General features: G+C 47.2%; 1 protein-coding gene across 1 annotated transcript in view; it reads right to left on the bottom strand.

Moving 5' to 3' along the window:
• Positions 1-23613, bottom strand: part of LOC106594561 (calcium uptake protein 1, mitochondrial) — a 164384-nt gene extending 140771 nt beyond the window's left edge. Inside the window, 2 exon segments of the mRNA XM_082970386.1 lie at positions 2710-2877; positions 23357-23613. Of these exon segments, the coding sequence (XP_082826512.1) occupies positions 2710-2876 (167 nt within the window). The 5' untranslated portion in view covers position 2877; positions 23357-23613.
• Between the last annotated feature and the right edge of the window lie 568 nt (positions 23614-24181).

The raw sequence follows: 24181 nt of genomic DNA, 5'->3' as shown, positions 1-24181 counted from the left end.
CTAATTGAGTGTATGTAAACTTCTGACCCACTGGGAATGTGATGAAAGAAATAAAAGCTGAAATAATTCATTCTCTCTGCTATTATTCTGACATTTCACATTCTTAAAATAAAGTGGTGATCCTCACTGACCTAAGACAGGGAATTTTTACTCGGATTAAATGTCAGGAATTGTGAAAAAAGTTGTTTAAATTTATTTGGCTAAGGTGTATGTAAACTTCCGACTTCAACAGTACCTTGGGTTGTAGGTTTCTCTTTATTGTGTCCCCGGCAACGGCAACGGTCCGATGCATGGTGCTAATGACAGAAACGTTCTTTCTTGCCTTGCATTGGTAAAGTGTGAGTGTTGTCTTCAGCACAGTTGCGAAGTACAACGGCTGTGCAGTTGCCTTATTTTGCGCAGAGGGAGGGAGCTCCCGTCTCGCTTTTTTCCCCCGTGGTGGCCGACTAGGCTCGTTTTATTTGCAAGCAACTTGTTCGTCAACGACAGAGAAGTGAAAATGTTTTTGTTTATGGTGACGTTTCTCCCCCTTCCCAACGTAAGGTTCCACAAGCCTCATCACCACGTTCTCCACCAGCCACACGCCACCAGCCACACGCCACCAGCCACACGCCACCAGCCACACGCCACACGCCACCAGCCACACGCCACCAGCCACCAGCCACCAGCCACACGCCACCAGCCACACGCCACCAGCCACACGCCACCAGCCACACGCCACCAGCCACACGTCACCAGCCACACGCCACCAGCCACACGCCACCAGCCACACGCCACCAACCACACGCAACCAGCCACACGCCACCAGCCACCAGCCACACGCCACCAGCCACACACCACCAGTCACCAGCCATATGTCACCAGACAGAATGTAGCAATAGAACATATGTTAGAACACTGTGAGGAGTCGAACTAGATCATGTATCATGTATCATGTATCATGTACTCTACACATCATAGGGTCTGACAGGAGGCACCATGTACAGCCGTGGCCAAAGGTTTTGAGAATGACAAAAATATACATTTTCACAAAGTCTGCTGCCTCAGTTTGTATGATGGCAATTTGCATATACTCCAGAATATTATGAAGAGTGATCAGATGAATTGCAAAGTCCCTCTTTGCCATGCAAATGAACTGAATCCCCCAAAAAACATTTCCACTGCATTTCAGCCCTGCCACAAAAGGACCAGCTGACATCATGTCAGTGATTCTCTCGTTAACACAGGTGTGAGTGTTGACGAGGACAAGGCTGGAGATCACTCCGTCATGCTGATTGAGTTCGAATAACAGACTGGAAGCTTCAAAAGGAGGGTGGTGATTGGAATCATTGCTCTTCCTCTGTCAAATATGGTTACCTGCAAGGAAACACATGCCGTCATCATTGCTTTGCACAAAAAGGGCTTCACAGGCAAGGATATTGCTGCCAGTAAGATTGTACCTAAATCAGATCATCAAGAACTTCAAGGAGAGCGGTTCAATTGTTGTGAAGAAGGCTTCAGGGCGCCCAAAAAAGTCCAGCAAGTGCCAGGACCGTCTCCTAGAGTTGATTCAGCTGCGGGATCGGGGCACCACCAGTACAGAGCTTGCTCAGGAATGGCAGCAGGCAGGTGTGAGTGCATTTGCATGCACAGTGAGGTGAAGACTTTTGGAGGATGGCCTGGTGTTAAGAAAGGCAGCAAAGAAGCCACTTCTCTCCAGGAAAAAACATCAGGTACAGACTGATATTCTGCAAAAGGTACAGGGATTGGACTGCTGAGGACTGGGGTAAAGTAATTTTCTCTAATGAATCCCCTTTCCGATTGTTTGGGGCATCCGGAAAAAAGCTTGTCCGGAGAAGACAAGGTGAGCGCTACCATCAGTCCTGTGTCATGCCAACAGTAAAGCATCCTGAGACCATTCATGTGTGGGGTTGCTTCTCAGCCAAGGGAGTGGGCTCACTCACAATTTTGCCTAAGAACACAGCCATGAATAAAGAATGGTACCAACACATCCTCCGAGAGCAACTTCTCCCAACCATCCAGGAACAGTTTGGTGATGAACAATGCCTTTTCCAGCATGATGGAGCACCTTGCCATAAGGCAAAAGTGATAACTAAGTGGCTCGGGGAACAAAACATCGATATTTTGGGTCCATGGCCAGGAAACTCCCCAGACCTTAATCCCATTGAGAACTTGTGGTCAATCCTCAAGAGGCGGGTGGACAAACAAAAACCCACAAATTCTGACAAACTCCAAGCATTGATTATGCAAGAATGGGCTGCCATCAGTCAGGATGTGGCCCAGAAGTTAATTGACAGCATGCCAGGGCGGATTGCAGAGTTCTTGAAAAAGAAGGGTCAACACTGCAAATACTGACTCTTTGCATCAACTTCATGTACTGTAATTGTCAAAAGCCTTTGACACTTATGAAATGCTTGTAATTATACTTCAGAATTCCATAGTAACATCTGACAAAAATATCTAAAGACACTGAAGCAGCAAACTTTGTGGAAATTAATATTTGTGTCATTCTCAAAACTTTTGGCCACGACTGTATAGGTCCAAAAGGGGCCATCTTCTCAAAAAACGGCTTGTGATAAAAATATAAATTCCATTTCAAAGCATCCTTTCTCCCAATGAAGTTTCTATGTGAGAATTGCCATAAAAAATATATTTTCGCTCTACACCTGCGTGTGTGTGTGTGTGTGTGTGTGTCTGCGTTGTTCATACCTGGTCCAGAGCAGTCCAGCGTTGGCCGAGGTCCCAGTTACACCCACCATAGCTGCAAGCATCAGTCTCCTCCTACTGGTCCCACCCCTTACAGCCTCACCATGGTAACGCCGTGACAACTGCACGAGCCCCACAACCGCGGCCGACAACGCCCGCAAGCGGTACATTCTGCAGAGAGAGATACATGTGGAACATTCAGGGTCTAAAGTCATCAACCTATCAGTTAGCATGTGGAACATTCAGGGTCTAAACTCATCAACCTATCAGTTAGCATGTGGAACATTCAGGGTCTAAACTCATCAACCTATCAGTTAGCATGTGGAACATTCAGGGTCTAAACTCATCAACCTATCAGTTAGCATGTGGAACATTCAGGGTCTAAACTCATCAACCTATCAGTTAGCATGTGGAACATTCAGGGTCTAAACTCATCAACCTATCAGTTAGCATGTGGAACATTCAGGGTCTAAACTCATCAACCTATCAGTTAGCATGTGGAACATTCAGGGCCTAAACTCATCAACCTTCAGACTGAAGAGTTTAACACTGGAGTTCAACAAAAATCTTAAAGATGTTGACGTCATCATTCTGCAGGAGACATGGTGTAAGGTTGACATTGACTTGTACTGACAGAAAATGATGTGTTCCTTTGCGCAATATATATCCCCCCTTAGAATCCCCATATTACTCAGAGGAGATCTTCCCCAGACTTGAGGAAGAGACGTGTCATTTCCAGGACCAGGGAAATGTGCTCGTCTGTGGAGATACAAATGCGCGCACAGGAACACTACCTGATCTAACGAGCACACGAGGGGACAGCTTTATTACAGGCCATACTGTTTCTAACTGTCTTCATCTCCCCCATAGAAACAACAGTGACAGCACCATCATCAACAACGGAAGGGATCTGTTGCAGCTCTGTAGAAGACTGGGTCTGTACTTTGTCAATGGTAGGTTACAGGGGGACTCTTTGGGGAGATTCACCTACTGCTCACCTACTGCTCACCTCTTGGCCACAGTACAGTAGACTATATGATTACAGACATTGACCCTTTCTCTCTCAGCTCATTCACTGTCAAGCCACTAATACCTCTGTCTGATTACAGCCAAGTTACGTTGTTCCTCAAAAGGCTACCTGCCTTCATACAGATGGGCTGTGAATGTGTGGTTGTTTCCATGTCTGAGCTACCTGCCTCTAACCACTAGACTACCTGCCTCTAACCACTGGGCTACCTGTCTCTAACCACTGGGCTACCTGCTCTAACCACTAGGCTACCTGCCTCTAACCGCTAGGCTACCTGCTCTAACCGCTAGGCTACCTGCTCTAACCGCTAGGCTATCTGTCTCTAACCACTAGACTACCTGCTCTAACCACTAGGCTACCTGACTGTAACCACTAGGCTACCTGTCTCTAACCACTAGGCTACCTGCTCTAACCACTAGACTACCTGTCTCTAACCACTAGACTACCTGTCTCTAACCGCTAGGCTATCTGTCTCTAACCACTAGGCTACCTGCTCTAACCACTAGGCCACCTGCTCTAACCACTAGGCTACCTGTCTCTAACCACTAGGCTATCTGTCTCTAACCACTAGGCTACCTGCTCTAACCACAAGGCTACCTGTCTGTAACCACTAGGCTACCTGTTTCTAACCACTAGGCTACCTGCTCTAACCACTAGGCTACCTGCTCTAACCACTAGACTACCTGTCTCTAACCGCTAGACTACCTGTCTCTAACTGCTAGGCTACCTGCTCTAACCCCTAGGCTACCTGTCTCTAACTTCTAGGCTACCTGCTCTAACCACTAGGCTACCTGCTCTAACCACTAGGCTACCGGTTTCTAACCACTAGTCTACCTGTCTCTAACCACTAGGCTACCTGTCTCTAACCTCTAGGCTACCTGCTCTAACCGCTAGGCTACCTGTCTCTAACCGCTAGGCTACCTGTCTCTAAACACTAGGCTACCTGTCTCTAACTTCTAGGCTACCTGTCTCTAACCACTAGGCTACCTGTCTCTAACCACTAGGCTACCTGTCTCTAACCACTAGGCTACCTGTCTGTAACCACTAGGCTACCTGTTTCTAACCACTAGGCTACCTGCTCTAACCACTAGACTACCTGTCTCTAACCACTAGACTACCTGTCCCTAACCGCTAGACTACCTGTCTCTAACTGCTAGGCTACCTGCTCTAACCGCTAGGCTACCTGTCTCTAACTTCTAGGCTACCTGCTCTAACCACTAGGCTACCTGCTCTAACCACTAGACTACCTGTCTCTAACCACTAGACTACCTGTCTCTAACCGCTAGACTACCTGTCTCTAACTGCTAGGCTACCTGTCTCTAACCACTAGGCTACCTGTCTCTAACCACTAGGCTACCTGCTCTAACCACTAGGCTACCTGTTTCTAACCACTAGTCTACCTGTCTCTAACCACTAGGCTACCTGTCTCTAACCTCTAGGCTACCTGTCTCTAACCTCTAGGCTACCTGCTCTAACCGCTAGGCTACCTGTCTCTAACCGCTAGGCTACCTGTCTCTAAACACTAGGCTACCTGTCTCTAACTTCTAGGCTACCTGCTCTAACCACTAGTCTACCTGTCTCTAACCACTAGGCTACCTGTCTCTAACCACTAGGCTACCTGTCTCTAACCACTAGGCTACCTGTCTCTAACCACTAGGCTACCTGCTCTAACCACTAGGCTACCTGCTCTAACCACTAGGCTACCTGTCTCTAACCACTAGGCTACCTGCTCTAACCGCTAGGCTACCTGCTCTAACCGCTAGGCTACCTGCTCTAACCGCTAGGCTATCTGTCTCTAACCACTAGACTACCTGCTCTAACCACTAGGCTACCTGACTGTAACCACTAGGCTACCTGTCTCTAACCACTAGGCTACCTGCTCTAACCACTAGACTACCTGTCTCTAACCACTAGACTACCTGTCTCTAACCGCTAGGCTATCTGTCTCTAACCACTAGGCTACCTGCTCTAACCACTAGGCCACCTGCTCTAACCACTAGGCTACCTGTCTCTAACCACTAGGCTATCTGTCTCTAACCACTAGGCTACCTGCTCTAACCACAAGGCTACCTGTCTGTAACCACTAGGCTACCTGTTTCTAACCACTAGGCTACCTGCTCTAACCACTAGGCTACCTGCTCTAACCACTAGACTACCTGTCTCTAACCGCTAGACTACCTGTCTCTAACTGCTAGGCTACCTGCTCTAACCCCTAGGCTACCTGTCTCTAACTTCTAGGCTACCTGCTCTAACCACTAGGCTACCTGCTCTAACCACTAGGCTACCGGTTTCTAACCACTAGTCTACCTGTCTCTAACCACTAGGCTACCTGTCTCTAACCTCTAGGCTACCTGCTCTAACCGCTAGGCTACCTGTCTCTAACCGCTAGGCTACCTGTCTCTAAACACTAGGCTACCTGTCTCTAACTTCTAGGCTACCTGCTCTAACCACTAGGCTACCTGTCTCTAACCACTAGGCTACCTGTCTCTAACCACTAGGCTACCTGTCTGTAACCACTAGGCTACCTGTTTCTAACCACTAGGCTACCTGCTCTAACCACTAGACTACCTGTCTCTAACCACTAGACTACCTGTCCCTAACCGCTAGACTACCTGTCTCTAACTGCTAGGCTACCTGCTCTAACCGCTAGGCTACCTGTCTCTAACTTCTAGGCTACCTGCTCTAACCACTAGGCTACCTGCTCTAACCACTAGACTACCTGTCTCTAACCACTAGACTACCTGTCTCTAACCGCTAGACTACCTGTCTCTAACTGCTAGGCTACCTGCTCTAACCACTAGGCTACCTGTCTCTAACCACTAGGCTACCTGTCTCTAACCACTAGGCTACCTGCTCTAACCACTAGGCTACCTGTTTCTAACCACTAGTCTACCTGTCTCTAACCACTAGGCTACCTGTCTCTAACCTCTAGGCTACCTGCTCTAACCGCTAGGCTACCTGTCTCTAACCGCTAGGCTACCTGTCTCTAAACACTAGGCTACCTGTCTCTAACTTCTAGGCTACCTGCTCTAACCACTAGTCTACCTGTCTCTAACCACTAGGCTACCTGTCTCTAACCACTAGGCTACCTGTCTCTAACCACTAGGCTACCTGCTCTAACCACTAGGCTACCTGTCTCTAACCACTAGGCTACCTGTCTCTAACCACTAGGCTACCTGCTCTAACCACTAGGCTACCTGCCTCTAACCACTAGACTACCTGCCTCTAACCACTAGGCTACCTGTCTCTGACCACTAGGCTACCTGCTCTAACCACTAGGATACCTGCTCTAACCACTAGGCTACCTTCTCTAACCACTAGGCTACCTGTCTCTAACTTCTAGGCTACCTGCTCTAACCGCTAGGCTACCTGTCTTTAACCGCTAGGCTACCTGTCTCTAACCTCTAGGCTACCTGCTCTAACCACTAGGCTACCTGCTCTAACCACTAGGCTACCTGTTTCTAACCACTAGTCTACCTGTCTCTAACCACTAGGCTCCCTGCTCTAACCACTAGCCTACCTGCTGTAACCACTAGTCTACCTGTCTCTAACTTCTAGGCTACCTGCTCTAACCGCTAGGCTACCTGTCTTTAACCGCTAGGCTACCTGTCTCTAACCTCTAGGCTACCTGCTCTAACCACTAGGCTACCTGCTCTAACCACTAGGCTACCTGTTTCTAACCACTAGTCTACCTGTCTCTAACCACTAGGCTCCCTGCTCTAACCACTAGCCTACCTGCTGTAACCACTAGTCTACCTGTCTCTAACCACTAGGCTACCTGCTCTAACCACTAGGCTACCTGCCTCTAACCACTAGACTACCTGCCTCTAACCACTAGGCTACCTGCTCTAACCACTAGGATACCTGCTCTAACTACTAGACGACATGTCTCTAACCACTAGGCTACCTGTCTCTAACCACTAGGCTACCTGCTCTAACCACTAGGCTACCTGCCTTAACCACTTGACTACCTGCCTTAACCACTTGACTACCTGTCTCTAACCACTAGGCTACCTGCCTCTAACCACTAGCCTACCTGCTCTAAGCACTAGGCTACCTGCTCTAACCACTAGGCTACCTGTCTCTAACCACTAGGCTACCTGCTCTAACCACTAGGCTACCTGCCTCTAACCACTAGGCTACCTGCCTCTAACCACTAGGCTACCTGTCTCTAACCACTAAGCTACCTGTCTCTAACCACTAGGCTACTTGCTCTAACCACTAGACTACCTGCCTCTAACCACTAAGCTACCTGTCTCTAACCACTAGTCTTCCTGTCTCTAACCACTAGGCTACCTGCTGCCCCAAATACCAGAAAGCACCCAGTAACCAATAAATCCAAACACTTTCTGGATAGCACATCCACTCACAGTAAAGAAGGCATCAATCTAGCGGTAAAAAACAACTATATATTCAGGTAAACAGCAAAAGAAGCACAACTGAAATTGATTAAAAAAAGAAAACCAAAAAGTCCACAGATGACAACTGGTTTCAAATCAAATCAAAGTTTATTTCTCACGTGCGCCGAATACAATAGGTGTAGACCTTACAGTGAAATGCTTACATACCGGCTCTAACCAATAGTGTGAAAAAAAGGTATGTGTGCGTGTTTGTGTGTGTGTGTGTGTGTGTGTGTGTGTGTGTGTGTGTGTGTGTGTGTGTGTGTGTGTGTGTGTGTGTAAGTAAAGAAATAAAACAACAGTAAAAAGACATTTGAAAATAAGAGTAGCAAGGCTAAAACAGACACCAGTTAGTCAGGCTTATTGAGGTAGTATGTACATGTGGGTATGGTTAAAGTGACTATGCATATAAGATAAACAGAGAGTAGCAGCAGTGTAAAAGAGGGGTTGGGGGGGCACACAATGCAAATAGTCTGGGTAACCATTTGGTTACCTGTTCAGAAGTCTTATGGCTTGGGGGTAAAAACTGTTGAGAAGCCTTTTTGTCCTAGACTTGGCACTCCGGTACAGCTTGCCATGCGGTAGTAGAGAGAACAGTCTATGACTGGGGTGGCTGGGGTCTTTGACAATTTTTAGGGCCTTCCTCTGACACCGCCTGGTGTAGAGGTCCTGGATGGCAGGCAGCTTAGCCCCAGTGATGTACTGGGCCGTACGCACTACCCTCTGTAGTGCCTTGCGGTCGGAGGCCGAGTAATTGCCGTACCAGGCAGTGATGCAACCAGTCAGGATACTCTCGATGTTGCAGCTGTAGAACCTTTTGAGGATCTCAGGACCCATGCCAAATGTTTTCAGTCTCCTGAGGGGGAATAGGCTTTGTCGTGCCCTCTTCACGACTGTCTTGGTGTGTTTGTTATTGATGTGGACACCAAGGAATTTGAAGCTCTCAACCTGCTCCACTGCAGCCCGTCGATGGGAATGGGGATGTGCTCGGTGCTCCTTTTCCTGTAGTCCACAATCATCTCCTTAGTCTTGGTTACGTTGAGGGATAGGTTGTTATTCTGGCACCACCTGGCCAGGTCTCTGACCTCAACCCTATAGGCTGTCTCGTCGTTGTCGGTGATCAGGCCTACCACTGTTGTGTCGTCTGCAAACTTAAGGATGGTGTTGGAGTCGTGCCTGGCCATGCAGTCGTGGGTGAAGAGGGAGTACAGGAGGGGACTGAGCACTCACCCCTGGGGAGCTCCAGTGTTGAGGATCAGCGTGGCAGATGTGTTGTTACCTACCCTCACCACCTGGGGGCGGCCTGTGAGGAAGTCCAGGATCCAGTTGCAGAGGGAGGTGTTTAGTCCCAGGTGCTAGGTGCAGGAGGCATCACTACAGACCCGGGTTCGGCACACAATTGGCCTAGCGTCGTCCAGGTTAGGGGAGGGTTTGGCCCGGCCGGGATGTCCTTGTCCCATCATGCTCTAGCGAATCCTTGTGGTGGGCCGGCGGGCGTGCACACTGACTTCGGACGCCAGTTGTACGGTGTTTTCCTCTAATACATTGGTTGCGGCTTGGCCACTATTCTAGAAGAATCCTCAACCAGACACACACCACCAGACATAGAAAGGTACAAGGCCTATACAATAAATTTCACTGATTCAAAGACTCTCCCTCATAATCCCATCAGAGAGTTGTAACTGTCAAATGAATGACATTAATATAATAAAATTGGTGTACAATGAAGCAGGCTGCTAGTCGTAAGAGACACTTTGAGTCCTTTGCGTCTGAAAGCCATGTGGAGTGTCAAGCATAGACTTATAAGTGCCAACTGCCAAGTGAGCTGGGCCTAGCGCTGCGGCACACCATACGATATCCCAGGCATACCTCCCCGCTAAAATTAACAGAATCATATTAGTGATGGGGGGGGGGGGGGGGGGGGGGGGAATTGATAGTTACATATTGCAACATTATTTTAGACAATATTATAATGATACTTTGACTCCAAGTATAGATTTGTTAGCGTTATCAAGCGCTAGTCGGCTATACCAGCGTCCAAAGCTCCGGTAATTTTCATCCTATAGTTCTCCATCTTCTTTTTTAAATGGTGAGCCAATAGGTTTTCAGCACTTATTTCCATGACTTATCAAAACTAATTTTCTCATCAAATTAAATGTATTTATATAGCCCTTCTTACATCAGCTGATATCTCAAAGTGCTGTATAGAAACCCAGCCTAAAAATCCCAAACAGCAAGCAATGCAGGTGTAGAAGCACGGTGGCTAGGAAAAACTCCCTAGAAAGGTCAAAACCTAGGAAGAAACCTAGAGAGGAACCAGTCTATGAGGGGTGGACCAGTCCTCTTCTGGCTGTGCCGGGTGGAGATTATAACAGAACATGGCCAAGATGTTTCAGATGTTCATAAATGACCAGCATGGTCAGATAATAATAATCACAGTGGTTGTAGAGGGTGCAACAAGTCAGAACCTCAAGATGGCTCTCTGCAGCAGACATACAAGGCTCTACTTTAACAAACTTAACATAACGGTCAATCTAAGCGCTGGCGGTAGTGCTATAGGTTCGTGGCTGTGTCAGAAATATCTTCACATCCGGATATGATGGGTGCAATAGCTGGCGGTGGCGTGAAAGGGCTGCATGTTTTGTTCAATCAAGTACATATTTATATAAAAAAACAGCTTTTTACATTAGCATGTGACGTTCAGAACTAGTATTCCCACCGAACACTTCCGGTGAATTTACTAAATTACTCACGATAAACGTTCACAAAAAACATAACAATTATTTTAAGAATTATAGATACAGAACTCCTTTATGCAATCGCGGTGTCCGATTTTAAAATAGTTTTTCGGTGAAAGCACATTTTGCAATATTCTGAGTAGATAGCTCGCCATCACGGGCTAGCTAATTTGACACCCACCAAGTTTGGTACTCACCAAACTCAGATTTACTATAAGAAAAATTGGATTACCTTTGCTGTTCTTTGTCAGAATGCACTCCCAGGACTTCTACTTCAACAACAAATGTTGGTTTGGTTCCAAATAATCCATAGTTATATCCAAATAGCGGCGTTTTGTTCGTGCGTTCAAGACACTATCCGAAGGGTAACGAAGGGTGACGCTCGGACGCGTATCGTGACAAAGAATTTCAAAATATTCCATTACTGTACTTCGAAGCATGTCAAACGCTGTTTAAAATCAATTTTTATGCGATTTTTCTCGTAAAATAGCGATAATATACCAAATGTGCTACTGTTTTTCAGCCAGTAACTGCAGAGTCATCATTCAACGTTCTGGCGCCTTCTGAGAGCCTATGGGAGCCTTAGAAAGTGTCACGTTACTGTTTTGGAAAGAGATGACAAAGAAGGCCAAGAAATGGTCAGACAGGGTACTTCCTGTACAGAATCTTCTCAGGTTTTGGCCTGCCATTTGAGTTCTGTTATACTCACAGACACCATTCAAACAGTTTTAGAAACGTTGGAGTGTTTTCTATCCAAAGCTACTAATTATATGCATATTCTAGTTTCTGGGCAGGAGTAATAACCAGATTAAATTGGGTACGTTTTTTATCCGGCCGTGAAAATACTGCCCCCTATCCATAACAAGTTAATACTGCATGCGTTTGTCTCCAGTTTCTGTAAGTTATTGACATTCTTTGTGTTGTCATCAACTCCAGTTCGACTGTGGGCGCGGAACATTCTCAACCTGACCCACTGTGGATATATGGTGATTTGTTTAACACTTTTTTTGGTTACTACATGATTCCATATGTGATTGATGTCTTCACTATTATTCTACAATGCAGAAAATAGTAAGAATAAAGAAAAACCCTGGAATGAGTAGGTGTGTCCAGACTATTGACTGGTACGGTACATATATATGTTTTTATTTTTACTATTTTTATATATATATATATATATATATATATATATATATATATATATATATATATATATATATATATATAAAGATTAGCTGGCTACTCACATGCAGTGGGCTTGTGCTTGAAAGATTGTTTAGGAGACCTGTGTTTATTTTCTATAACGCCTGCAACCAGAAGTTGGTTTATTATCATTAACATAATTATTATTATTAGGATGTGCATTGTACATGGTTCTGGTTACGTCTGTAACAAAAAAAAAGGACATTTTCATAGACAGACGTGAAAGCCAGATCAGTGATTATTGGAAGGAAAATAAATAAATAAAAAACAGATTAAACTATTTTGATAAAATAATGACATTATTATTGGGTCTTATGGTCAAAGGCTTATATTTAGTAAAGGTATACTTTTACGAGCCATTAATTCATTAGATTATTCCAGACTGTTTGAAATGCAGTGAAATTACCTTTAAATTGTGTAATAAAAGCTTATTTAGATAATACATTGTGAATCGCACAAAAAGTTAGAATTTTTTTATATTTTTTTTAATGAAGATATGATTTGTAGGTCATAAGCCAAAACAGACAAGAGACTCCACCACACACAGAACTGTTCCTCTCCCTCTCAACTCCTATAGAACGCATGCCGTTTGGTTTGAGGCAGTTTACTGTGAGAGTAGCACACCTGGGCTTTGGGGAACATGTCTGGTCTACTTAGTGGAAACTAATCTTAAAAAAAAAAAAAAAACACTTGATCTGTGAAAACTCCCAGTCAGGACGAAAGCTCTGCGCTGTATTGTGGGGGAAATGTGATTTTTACCAGCTGGGGGCACAGAGGGGGCTCTCCTTCTCTCTGATCATCCTGCCAGGACTGTGTGTGTGTGTGCATGGCTCCTTCTCTCTGATCATCCTGCCAGGACTGTGTGTGTGTGCATGGCTCCTTCTCTCTGATCATCCTGCCAGGACTGTGTGTGTGTGTGCATGGCTCCTTCTCTCTGATCATCCTGCCAGGACTGTGTGTGTGTGCATGGCTCCTTCTCTCTGATCATCCTGCCAGGACTGTGTGTGTGTGTGCATGGCTCCTTCTCTCTGATCATCCTGCCAGGACTGTGTGTGTGTGCATGGCTCCTTCTCTCTGATCATCCTGCCAGAACTGTGTGTGTGTGCATGGCTTCTTCTCTCTGATCATCCTGCCAGGAGTATATAGCCTCCACATTGACTCTGTACCGGTACCCCCTGTATATAGCCTCCTCATTGACTCTGTACCGGTACCCCCTGTATATAGCCTCCACATTGACTCTGTACCATAACACCCTGTATATAGCCTCCACATTGACTCTGTACCTGTACCCCCTGTATATAGCCTCCACATTGACTCTGTACCGGTACCCCCTGTATATAGCCTCCACATTGACTCTGTACCGGTACCCCCTGTATATAGCCTCCTCATTGACTCTGTACCGGTACCCCCTGTATATAGCCTCTACATTGACTCTGTACCGTAACCCCCTGTATATAGCCTCCACATTGACTCTGTACCAGTACCCCCGTGTATATAGCCTCCACATTGACTCTATACCGGTACCCCCTGTATATAGCCTCCACATTGACTCTGTACCTGTACCCCCTGTATATAGCCTCCACATTGACTCTGTACCTGTACCCCCTGTATATAGCCTCCACATTGACTCTGTACCGGTACCCCCTGTATATAGCCTCCACATTGCCTCTTTACCGGTACCCCCTGTATATAGCCTCCACATTGACTCTGTACCGGTACCCCCTGTATATAGCCTCCACATTGCCTCTTTACCGGTACCCTCTGTATATAGTCTCCACATTGACTCTGTACCAGTACCCCCTGTATATAGCCTCCACATTGCCTCTTTACCGGTACCCTCTGTATATAGTCTCCACATTGACTCTGTACCGTAATACCCTGTATATAGCCTCCTCATTGACTCTGTACCGGTACCCCCTGTAAATAGTCTCCACATTGACTCTGTACCGGTGCCCCTGTATATAGCCTCCACATTGACTCTGTACCGGTACCCCCTGTATATAGCCTCCACATTGACTCTGTACCGGTACCCCCTGTATATAGCCTCCACATTGACTCTGTACCGGTACCCCCTGTATATAGCCTCCTCATTGACTCTGTACCGGTACCCCCTGTATATAGCCTCTACATTGACTCTGTACCGTAACCCACTGTATATAGCCTCCACATTGACTCTGTACCAGTACCCCCCTGTATATAGCCTCCACATTGACTCTATACCGGTACCCCCTGTATATAGCCTCCACATTGACTCTGTACCGTAACACCCTGTATATAGCCAAAACATTGACTCTGTACCTGTACCCCCTGTATATAGCCTCCACATTGACTCTGTACCTGTGCCCCCTGTATATAGCCTCCACACTGACTCTGTACCGGTACCCCCTGTATATAGCCTCCACACTGACTCTGTACCGGTACCCCCTGTATATAGCCTCCACATTGACTCTGTACCGGTACCCCCTGTATATAGCCTCCACATTGACTCTGTACCGGTACACCCTGTATATAGCCTCCACATTGACTCTGTACCTGTACCCCTTGTATATAGCCTCCACATTGACTCTGTACCAGTACCCCCTGTATATAGCCTCCACATTGACTCTGTACCTGTACCCCCTGTATATAGCCTCCACATTGACTCTGTACCTGTACCCCCTGTATATAGCCTCCACATTGACTCTGTACCGGTACCCCCTGTATATAGCCTCCACATTGACTCTGTACCAGTACCCCCTGTATATAGCCTCCACATTGACTCTGTACCGGTACCCCCTGTATATAGCCTCCACATTGACTCTGTACCGGTACCCCCTGTATATAGCCTCCACATTGACTCTGTACCGGTACCCCCTGTATATAGCCTCCACATTGACTCTGTACCGGTACCCCCTGTATATAGCCTCCACATTGACTCTGTACCGGTACCCCCTGTATATAGCCTCCACATTGACTCTGTACCGGTACCCCCTGTATATAGCCTCCACATTGACTCTGTACCGGTACCCCCTGTATATAGCCTCCACATTGACTCTGTACCGGTACCCCCTGTATATAGCCTCCACATTGACTCTGTACCGGTACCCCCTGTATATAGCCTCCACATTGACTCTGTACCGGTACCCCCTGTATATAGCCTCCACATTGACTCTGTACCTGTACCCCCTGTATATAGCCTCCACATTGACTCTGTACCAGTACCCCCTGTATATAGCCTCCACATTGACTCTGTACCTGTACCCCCTGTATATAGCCTCCACATTGACTCTGTACCTGTACCCCCTGTATATAGCCTCCACATTGACTCTGTACCGGTACCCCCTGTATATAGCCTCCACATTGACTCTGTACCTGTACCCCCTGTATATAGCCTCCACATTGACTCTGTACCGGTACCCCCTGTATATAGCCTCCACATTGACTCTGTACCTGTACCCCCTGTATATAGCCTCCACATTGACTCTGTACCGGTACCCCCTGTATATAGCCTCCACATTGACTCTGTACCGGTACCCCCTGTATATAGCCTCCACATTGACTCTGTACCGTACCCCCTGTATATAGCCTCCACATTGACTCTGTACCGGTACCCCCTGTATATAGCCTCCACATTGACTCTGTACCGGTACCCCTGTATATAGCCTCCACATTGACTCTGTACCGGTACCCCCTGTATATAGCCTCCACATTGACTCTGTACCGGTACCCCCTGTATATAGCCTCCACATTGACTCTGTACCGGTACCCCCTGTATATAGCCTCCACATTGACTCTGTACCGGTAACCCCCTGTATATAGCCTCCACATTGACTCTGTACCAGTACCCCCCTGTATATAGCCTCCACATTGACTCTATACCGGTACCCCCTGTATATAGCCTCCACATTGACTCTGTACCATAACACCCTGTATATAGCCTCCACATTGACTCTGTACCTGTACCCCCTGTATATAGCCTCCACATTGACTCTGTACCGGTACCCCCTGTATATAGCCTCCACATTGACTCTGTACCGGTACCCCCTGTATATAGCCTCCACATTGACTCTGTACCGGTACCCCCTGTATATAGCCTCCACATTGACTCTGTACCTGTACCCCCTGTATATAGCCTCCACATTGACTCTGTACCGGTACCCCCTGTATATAGCCTCCACATTGACTCTGTACCGGTACCCCCTGTATATAGCCTCCACATTGACTCTGTACCGGTACCCCCTGTATATAGCCTCCACATTGACTCTGTACCGGTACCCCCTGTATATAGCCTCCACATTGACTCTGTACCGGTACCCCCTGTATATAGCCTCCACATTGACTCTGTACCGGTACCCCCTGTATATAGCCTCCACATTGACTCTGTACCGGTACCCCCTGTATATAGCCTCCACATTGACTCTGTACCGGTACCCCCTGTATATAGCCTCCACATTGACTCTGTACCGGTACCCTCCTGTATATAGCCTCCACATTGACTCTGTACCGTACACCCTGTATATAGCCTCCACATTGACTCTGTACCGGTACCCCCTGTATATAGCCTCCACATTGACTCTGTACCATAACACCCTGTATATAGCCTCCACATTGACTCTGTACCTGTACCCCCTGTATATAGCCTCCACATTGACTCTGTACCGGTACCCCCTGTATATAGCCTCCACATTGACTCTGTACCGGTACCCCCTGTATATAGCCTCCTCATTGACTCTGTACCGGTACCCCCTGTATATAGCCTCTACATTGACTCTGTACCGTAACCCCCTGTATATAGCCTCCACATTGACTCTGTACCAGTACCCCCGTGTATATAGCCTCCACATTGACTCTATACCGGTACCCCCTGTATATAGCCTCCACATTGACTCTGTACCTGTACCCCCTGTATATAGCCTCCACATTGACTCTGTACCTGTACCCCCTGTATATAGCCTCCACATTGACTCTGTACCGGTACCCCCTGTATATAGCCTCCACATTGCCTCTTTACCGGTACCCCCTGTATATAGCCTCCACATTGACTCTGTACCGGTACCCCCTGTATATAGCCTCCACATTGCCTCTTTACCGGTACCCTCTGTATATAGTCTCCACATTGACTCTGTACCAGTACCCCCTGTATATAGCCTCCACATTGCCTCTTTACCGGTACCCTCTGTATATAGTCTCCACATTGACTCTGTACCGTAATACCCTGTATATAGCCTCCTCATTGACTCTGTACCGGTACCCCCTGTAAATAGTCTCCACATTGACTCTGTACCGGTGCCCCTGTATATAGCCTCCACATTGACTCTGTACCGGTACCCCCTGTATATAGCCTCCACATTGACTCTGTACCGGTACCCCCTGTATATAGCCTCCTCATTGACTCTGTACCGGTACCCCCTGTATATAGCCTCTACATTGACTCTGTACCGTAACCCCCTGTATATAGCCTCCACATTGACTCTGTACCAGTACCCCCCTGTATATAGCCTCCACATTGACTCTATACCGGTACCCCCTGTATATAGCCTCCACATTGACTCTGTACCATAACACCCTGTATATAGCCAACACATTGACTCTGTACCTGTACCCCCTGTATATAGCCTCCACATTGACTCTGTACCTGTGCCCCCTGTATATAGCCTCCACACTGACTCTGTACCGGTACCCCCTGTATATAGCCTCCACACTGACTCTGTACCGGTACCCCCTGTATATAGCCTCCACATTAACTCTGTACCAGTACCCCCTGTATATAGCCTCCACATTGACTCTGTACCGGTACACCCTGTATATAGCCTCCACATTGACTCTGTACCGGTACCCCCTGTATATAGCCTCCACATTGACTCTGTACCGGTACCCCCTGTATATAGCCTCCACATTGACTCTGTACCGGTACCCCCTGTATATAGCCTCCACATTGACTCTGTACCTGTACCCCCTGTATATAGCCTCCACATTGACTCTGTACCGGTACCCCCTGTATATAGCCTCCACATTGACTCTGTACCAGTACCCCCCTGTATATAGCCTCCACATTGACTCTATACCGGTACCCCCTGTATATAGCCTCCACATTGACTCTGTACCGGTAACCCCCTGTATATAGCCTCCACATTGACTCTGTACCGGTACCCCCTGTATATAGCCTCCACATTGACTCTGTACCGGTACCCCCTGTATATAGCCTCCACATTGACTCTGTACCGGTACCCCCTGTATATAGCCTCCACATTGACTCTGTACCGGTACCCCCTGTATATAGCCTCCACATTGACTCTGTACCGGTACCCCCTGTATATAGCCTCCACATTGACTCTGTACCGGTACACCCTGTATATAGCCTCCACATTGACTCTGTACCTGTACCCCCTGTATATAGCCTCCACATTGACTCTGTACCAGTACCCCCTGTATATAGCCTCCACATTGACTCTGTACCTGTACCCCCTGTATATAGCCTCCACATTGACTCTGTACCGGTACCCCCTGTATATAGCCTCCACATTGACTCTGTACCGGTACCCCCTGTATATAGCCTCCACATTGACTCTGTACCGGTACCCCCTGTATATAGCCTCCACATTGACTCTGTACCGGTACCCCCTGTATATAGCCTCCACATTGACTCTGTACCGTACCCCCTGTATATAGCCTCCACATTGACTCTGTACCTGTACCCCCTGTATATAGCCTCCACATTGACTCTGTACCTGTACCCCCTGTATATAGCCTCCACATTGACTCTGTACCGGTACCCCCTGTATATAGCCTCCACATTGACTCTGTACCGGTACCCCCTGTATATAGCCTCCACATTGACTCTGTACCGGTACCCCCTGTATATAGCCTCCACATTGACTCTGTACCGGTACACCCTGTATATAGCCTCCACATTGACTCTGTACCTGTACCCCCTGTATATAGCCTCCACATTGACTCTGTACCGGTACCCCCTGTATATAGCCTCCACATTGACTCTGTACCGGTACCCCCTGTATATAGCCTCCACATTGACTCTGTACCGGTACCCCCTGTATATAGCCTCCACATTGACTCTGTACCGGTACCCCCTGTATATAGCCTCCACATTGACTCTGTACCAGTACCCCCCTGTATATAGCCTCCACATTGACTCTATACCGGTACCCCCTGTATATAGCCTCCACATTGACTCTGTACCATAACACCCTGTATATAGCCTCCACATTGACTCTGTACCTGTACCCCCTGTATATAGCCTCCACATTGACTCTGTACCGGTACCCCCTGTATATAGCCTCCACATTGACTCTGTACCGGTACCCCCTGTATATAGCCTCCACATTGACTCTGTACCGGTACCCCCTGTATATAGCCTCCACATTGACTCTGTACCGGTACCCCCTGTATATAGCCTCCACATTGACTCTGTACCAGTACCCCCTGTATATAGCCTCCACATTGACTCTGTACCTGTACCCCCTGTATATAGCCTCCACATTGACTCTGTACCTGTACCCCCTGTATATAGCCTCCACATTGACTCTGTACCGGTACCCCCTGTATATAGCCTCCACATTGACTCTGTACCGGTACCCCCTGTATATAGCCTCCACATTGACTCTGTACCGGTACCCCCTGTATATAGCCTCCACATTGACTCTGTACCGGTACCCCCTGTATATAGCCTCCACATTGACTCTGTACCGGTACCCCCTGTATATAGCCTCCACATTGACTCTGTACCTGTACCCCCTGTATATAGCCTCCACATTGACTCTGTACCTGTACCCCCTGTATATAGCCTCCACATTGACTCTGTACCGGTACCCCCTGTATATAGCCTCCACATTGACTCTGTACCGGTACCCCCTGTATATAGCCTCCACATTGACTCTGTACCGGTACCCCCTGTATATAGCCTCCACATTGACTCTGTACCGGTACCCCCTGTATATAGCCTCCACATTGACTCTGTACCGGTACCCCCTGTATATAGCCTCCACATTGACTCTGTACCGGTACCCCTGTATATAGCCTCCACATTGACTCTGTACCGGTACCCCCTGTATATAGCCTCCACATTGACTCTGTACCGGTACCCCCTGTATATAGCCTCCACATTGACTCTGTACCGGTACCCCTGTATATAGCCTCCACATTGACTCTGTACCGGTACCCCCTGTATATAGCCTCCACATTGACTCTGTACCGGTACCCCCTGTATATAGCCTCCACATTGACTCTGTACCGGTACCCCCTGTATATAGCCTCCACATTGACTCTGTACCGGTACCCCCTGTATATAGCCTCCACATTGACTCTGTACCGGTAACCCCCTGTATATAGCCTCCACATTGACTCTGTACCAGTACCCCCCTGTATATAGCCTCCACATTGACTCTATACCGGTACCCCCTGTATATAGCCTCCACATTGACTCTGTACCATAACACCCTGTATATAGCCTCCACATTGACTCTGTACCTGTACCCCCTGTATATAGCCTCCACATTGACTCTGTACCTGTACCCCCTGTATATAGCCTCCACATTGACTCTGTACCGGTACCCCCTGTATATAGCCTCCACATTGACTCTGTACCGGTACCCCCTGTATATAGCCTCCACATTGACTCTGTACCGGTACCCCCTGTATATAGCCTCCACATTGACTCTGTACCGGTACCCCCTGTATATAGCCTCCACATTGACTCTGTACCGGTACCCCTCTGTATATAGCCTCCACATTGACTCTGTACCAGGTACCCCTGTATATAGCCTCCACATTGACTCTGTACCTGTACCCCCTGTATATAGCCTCCACATTGACTCTGTACCGGTACCCCCTGTATATAGCCTCCACATTGACTCTGTACCGGTACCCCCTGTATATAGCCTCCACATTGACTCTGTACCTGTACCCCCTGTATATAGCCTCCACATTGACTCTGTACCGTACCCCCTGTATATAGCCTCCACATTGACTCTGTACCAGTACCCCCTGTATATAGCCTCCACATTGACTCTATACCGGTACCCCCTGTATATAGCCTCCACATTGACTCTGTACCATAACACCCTGTATATAGCCTCCACATTGACTCTGTACCTGTACCCCCTGTATATAGCCTCCACATTGACTCTGTACCTGTGCCCCCTGTATATAGCCTCCACACTGACTCTGTACCGGTACCCCCTGTATATAGCCTCCACACTGACTCTGTACCGGTACCCCCTGTATATAGCCTCCACATTAACTCTGTACCAGTACCCCCTGTATATAGCCTCCACATTGACTCTGTACCGGTACACCCTGTATATAGCCTCCACATTGACTCTGTACCTGTACCCCTTGTATATAGCCTCCACATTGACTCTGTACCAGTACCCCCTGTATATAGCCTCCACATTGACTCTGTACCTGTACCCCCTGTATATAGCCTCCACATTGACTCTGTACCTGTACCCCCTGTATATAGCCTCCACATTGACTCTGTACCGGTACCCCCTGTATATAGCCTCCACATTGACTCTGTACCTGTACCCCCTGTATATAGCCTCCACATTGACTCTTGTACCATGTACCCCCTGTATATAGCCTCCACATTGACTCTGTACCTGTACCCCCTGTATATAGCCTCCACATTGACTCTGTACCTGTACCCCCTGTATATAGCCTCCACACTGACTCTGTACCGGTACCCCCTGTATATAGCCTCCACATTAACTCTGTACCAGTACCCCCTGTATATAGCCTCCACATTGACTCTGTACCGGTACACCCTGTATATAGCCTCCACATTGACTCTGTACCTGTACCCCTTGTATATAGCCTCCACATTGACTCTGTACCAGTACCCCCTGTATATAGCCTCCACATTGACTCTGTACCTGTACCCCCTGTATATAGCCTCCACATTGACTCTGTACCTGTACCCCCTGTATATAGCCTCCACATTGACTCTGTACCGGTACCCCCTGTATATAGCCTCCACATTGACTCTGTACCTGTACCCCCTGTATATAGCCTCCACATTGACTCTGTACCATAACACCCTGTATATAGCCTCCACATTGACTCTGTACCTGTACCCCCTGTATATAGCCTCCACATTGACTCTGTACCTGTACCCCCTGTATATAGCCTCCACATTGACTCTGTACCTGTACCCCCTGTATATAGCCTCCACATTGACTCTGTACCTGTACCCCCTGTATATAGCCTCCACATTGACTCTGTACCGGTACCCCCTGTATATAGCCTCCACATTGACTCTGTACCGGTACCCCCTGTATATAGCCTCCACATTGACTCTGTACCGGTACCCCCTGTATATAGCCTCCACATTGACTCTGTACCGGTACCCCCTGTATATAGCCTCCACATTGACTCTGTACCGGTACCCCCTGTATATAGCCTCCACATTGACTCTGTACCGGTACCCCCTGTATATAGCCTCCACATTGACTCTGTACCGGTACCCCCTGTATATAGCCTCCTATACAGTTATTTTACTGTGTTACTTTTTATACTTTTTTTAATTTGGTAAATATTTTCTTAACTCACTGTTGGTTAAGGGCTTGTAAGTAAGTGTAACAGTATAGCTTCCGTCCCTCTCTTCGCCCCAACCTGGGCTTGAACCAGGGACCCTCTGCACACATCAACAACTGACACCCCACGAAGCATCGTTACCCATCGCAGCCCTTGCAGAGCAATTAGCGCGCACCACCGCTAACTAACTAACCATTTCACATCGGTTACATAAGCATTTCATGATCTATACTATTCGGCATATGTGACAAATAAAGTTTAATTTTAATATTAAAAACATAGTCAATAGTACATTTTCTAGTTAAATGTCAATACTAGACAGTGTGATAATAATAATAACTACGCCCTGAAACATCATATTCAGGGCTACACTTGTTTGTTCACAAAGCAGAAAAGATCCCTGGACAGAGAATAAAGCAATATGTTTGTAAAGTCTGACAAGAGGACAGCTGTTCCACAAGATACCGTCTGAAATAACGCTAAACGCAATGCCGCTGGTAAACTTGTCAATAATGTTGTGTATGGTCTCTGACAATAATAACAAGGTGTATTTTATTATTTCACGCTGTCTAGAGTAGTATAGTTAACTACTAACTAACTTCTGCTTGACCAATTTGATACAACAAACAAGTAGGTGATGTGAACCTCATCGGAGAGTCTCTCTAGCAGGTTACCTAAACAACAACTACAGCACAGATAGCTGCTGTAAATCATATGAACACGGACTAAAACACGGTTGTTTTGCTACTTACTTTAGTTTGTAGAATTACAACCGGTCCTTGAAACGTTTGTGCGTGAAGATGTTTTGTCTTTCTGCTCGACCGCCAGGTCCCAGCACACGCCCTGTCCCAGACGGTGTTACGGAGACCGGGACCGTCGACGGTAGGACCTCACCTGGAAACATTCCACCCTGGGTGCGGCTGAGCAGCACGGAATGCGCTATAAACAACTAGACATTTAATGTTCATGTGTACATATGTCTCTCTTTATGTGGTCAGATTTACTGTATTTTTATTTTTAATTTTTTAATTTAACCTTTATTTAACTAGGAAAGTCTAGGTAAAGTACTGTAAAAGTGGTCATCATTAGGATGTGGCTTAGCTATTTGCTTGTTCCCAGTCTACAGGATGGAGCTAAAGGGAATAAGACTATGGGTGCTCCCAAATGGCAATGTAGTGCACTACATTTGGCAAAAGCTCTACGGGTCCTGGTCAAAAGTAGCCACCATAAGAGAATAGGGTGCCATTTGGAACACATCATTTGCCTTTGCACAGTGAGTACTGTAGAGGGGGTCAGTATATGGTGCTATGGTAACAGTGAGTACTGTAGAGGGGGTCAGTATATGGTGCTATGGTAACAGTGAGTACTGTAGAGGGGTCAGTATATGGTGCTATGGTAACAGTGAGTACTGTAGAGGGGTCAGTATATGTTGCTATGGTAACAGTGAGTACTGTAGAGGGGGTCAGTATATGGTGCTATGGTAACAGTGAGTACTGTAGAGGGGTCAGTATATGGTGCTATGGTAACAGTGAGTACTGTAGAGGGGTCAGTATATGGTGCTATGGTAACAGTGAGTA

The sequence above is a fragment of the Salmo salar genome, chromosome 28 (assembly GCF_965601325.2).
Source record: "Salmo salar chromosome 28, fSalSal1, whole genome shotgun sequence".
Classification (NCBI taxonomy): Eukaryota; Metazoa; Chordata; class Actinopteri; order Salmoniformes; family Salmonidae; genus Salmo; species Salmo salar.
The sequence above is the reverse complement of the archived record's forward strand: the minus strand, read 5'-3'. Positions and strand labels throughout refer to the sequence as shown.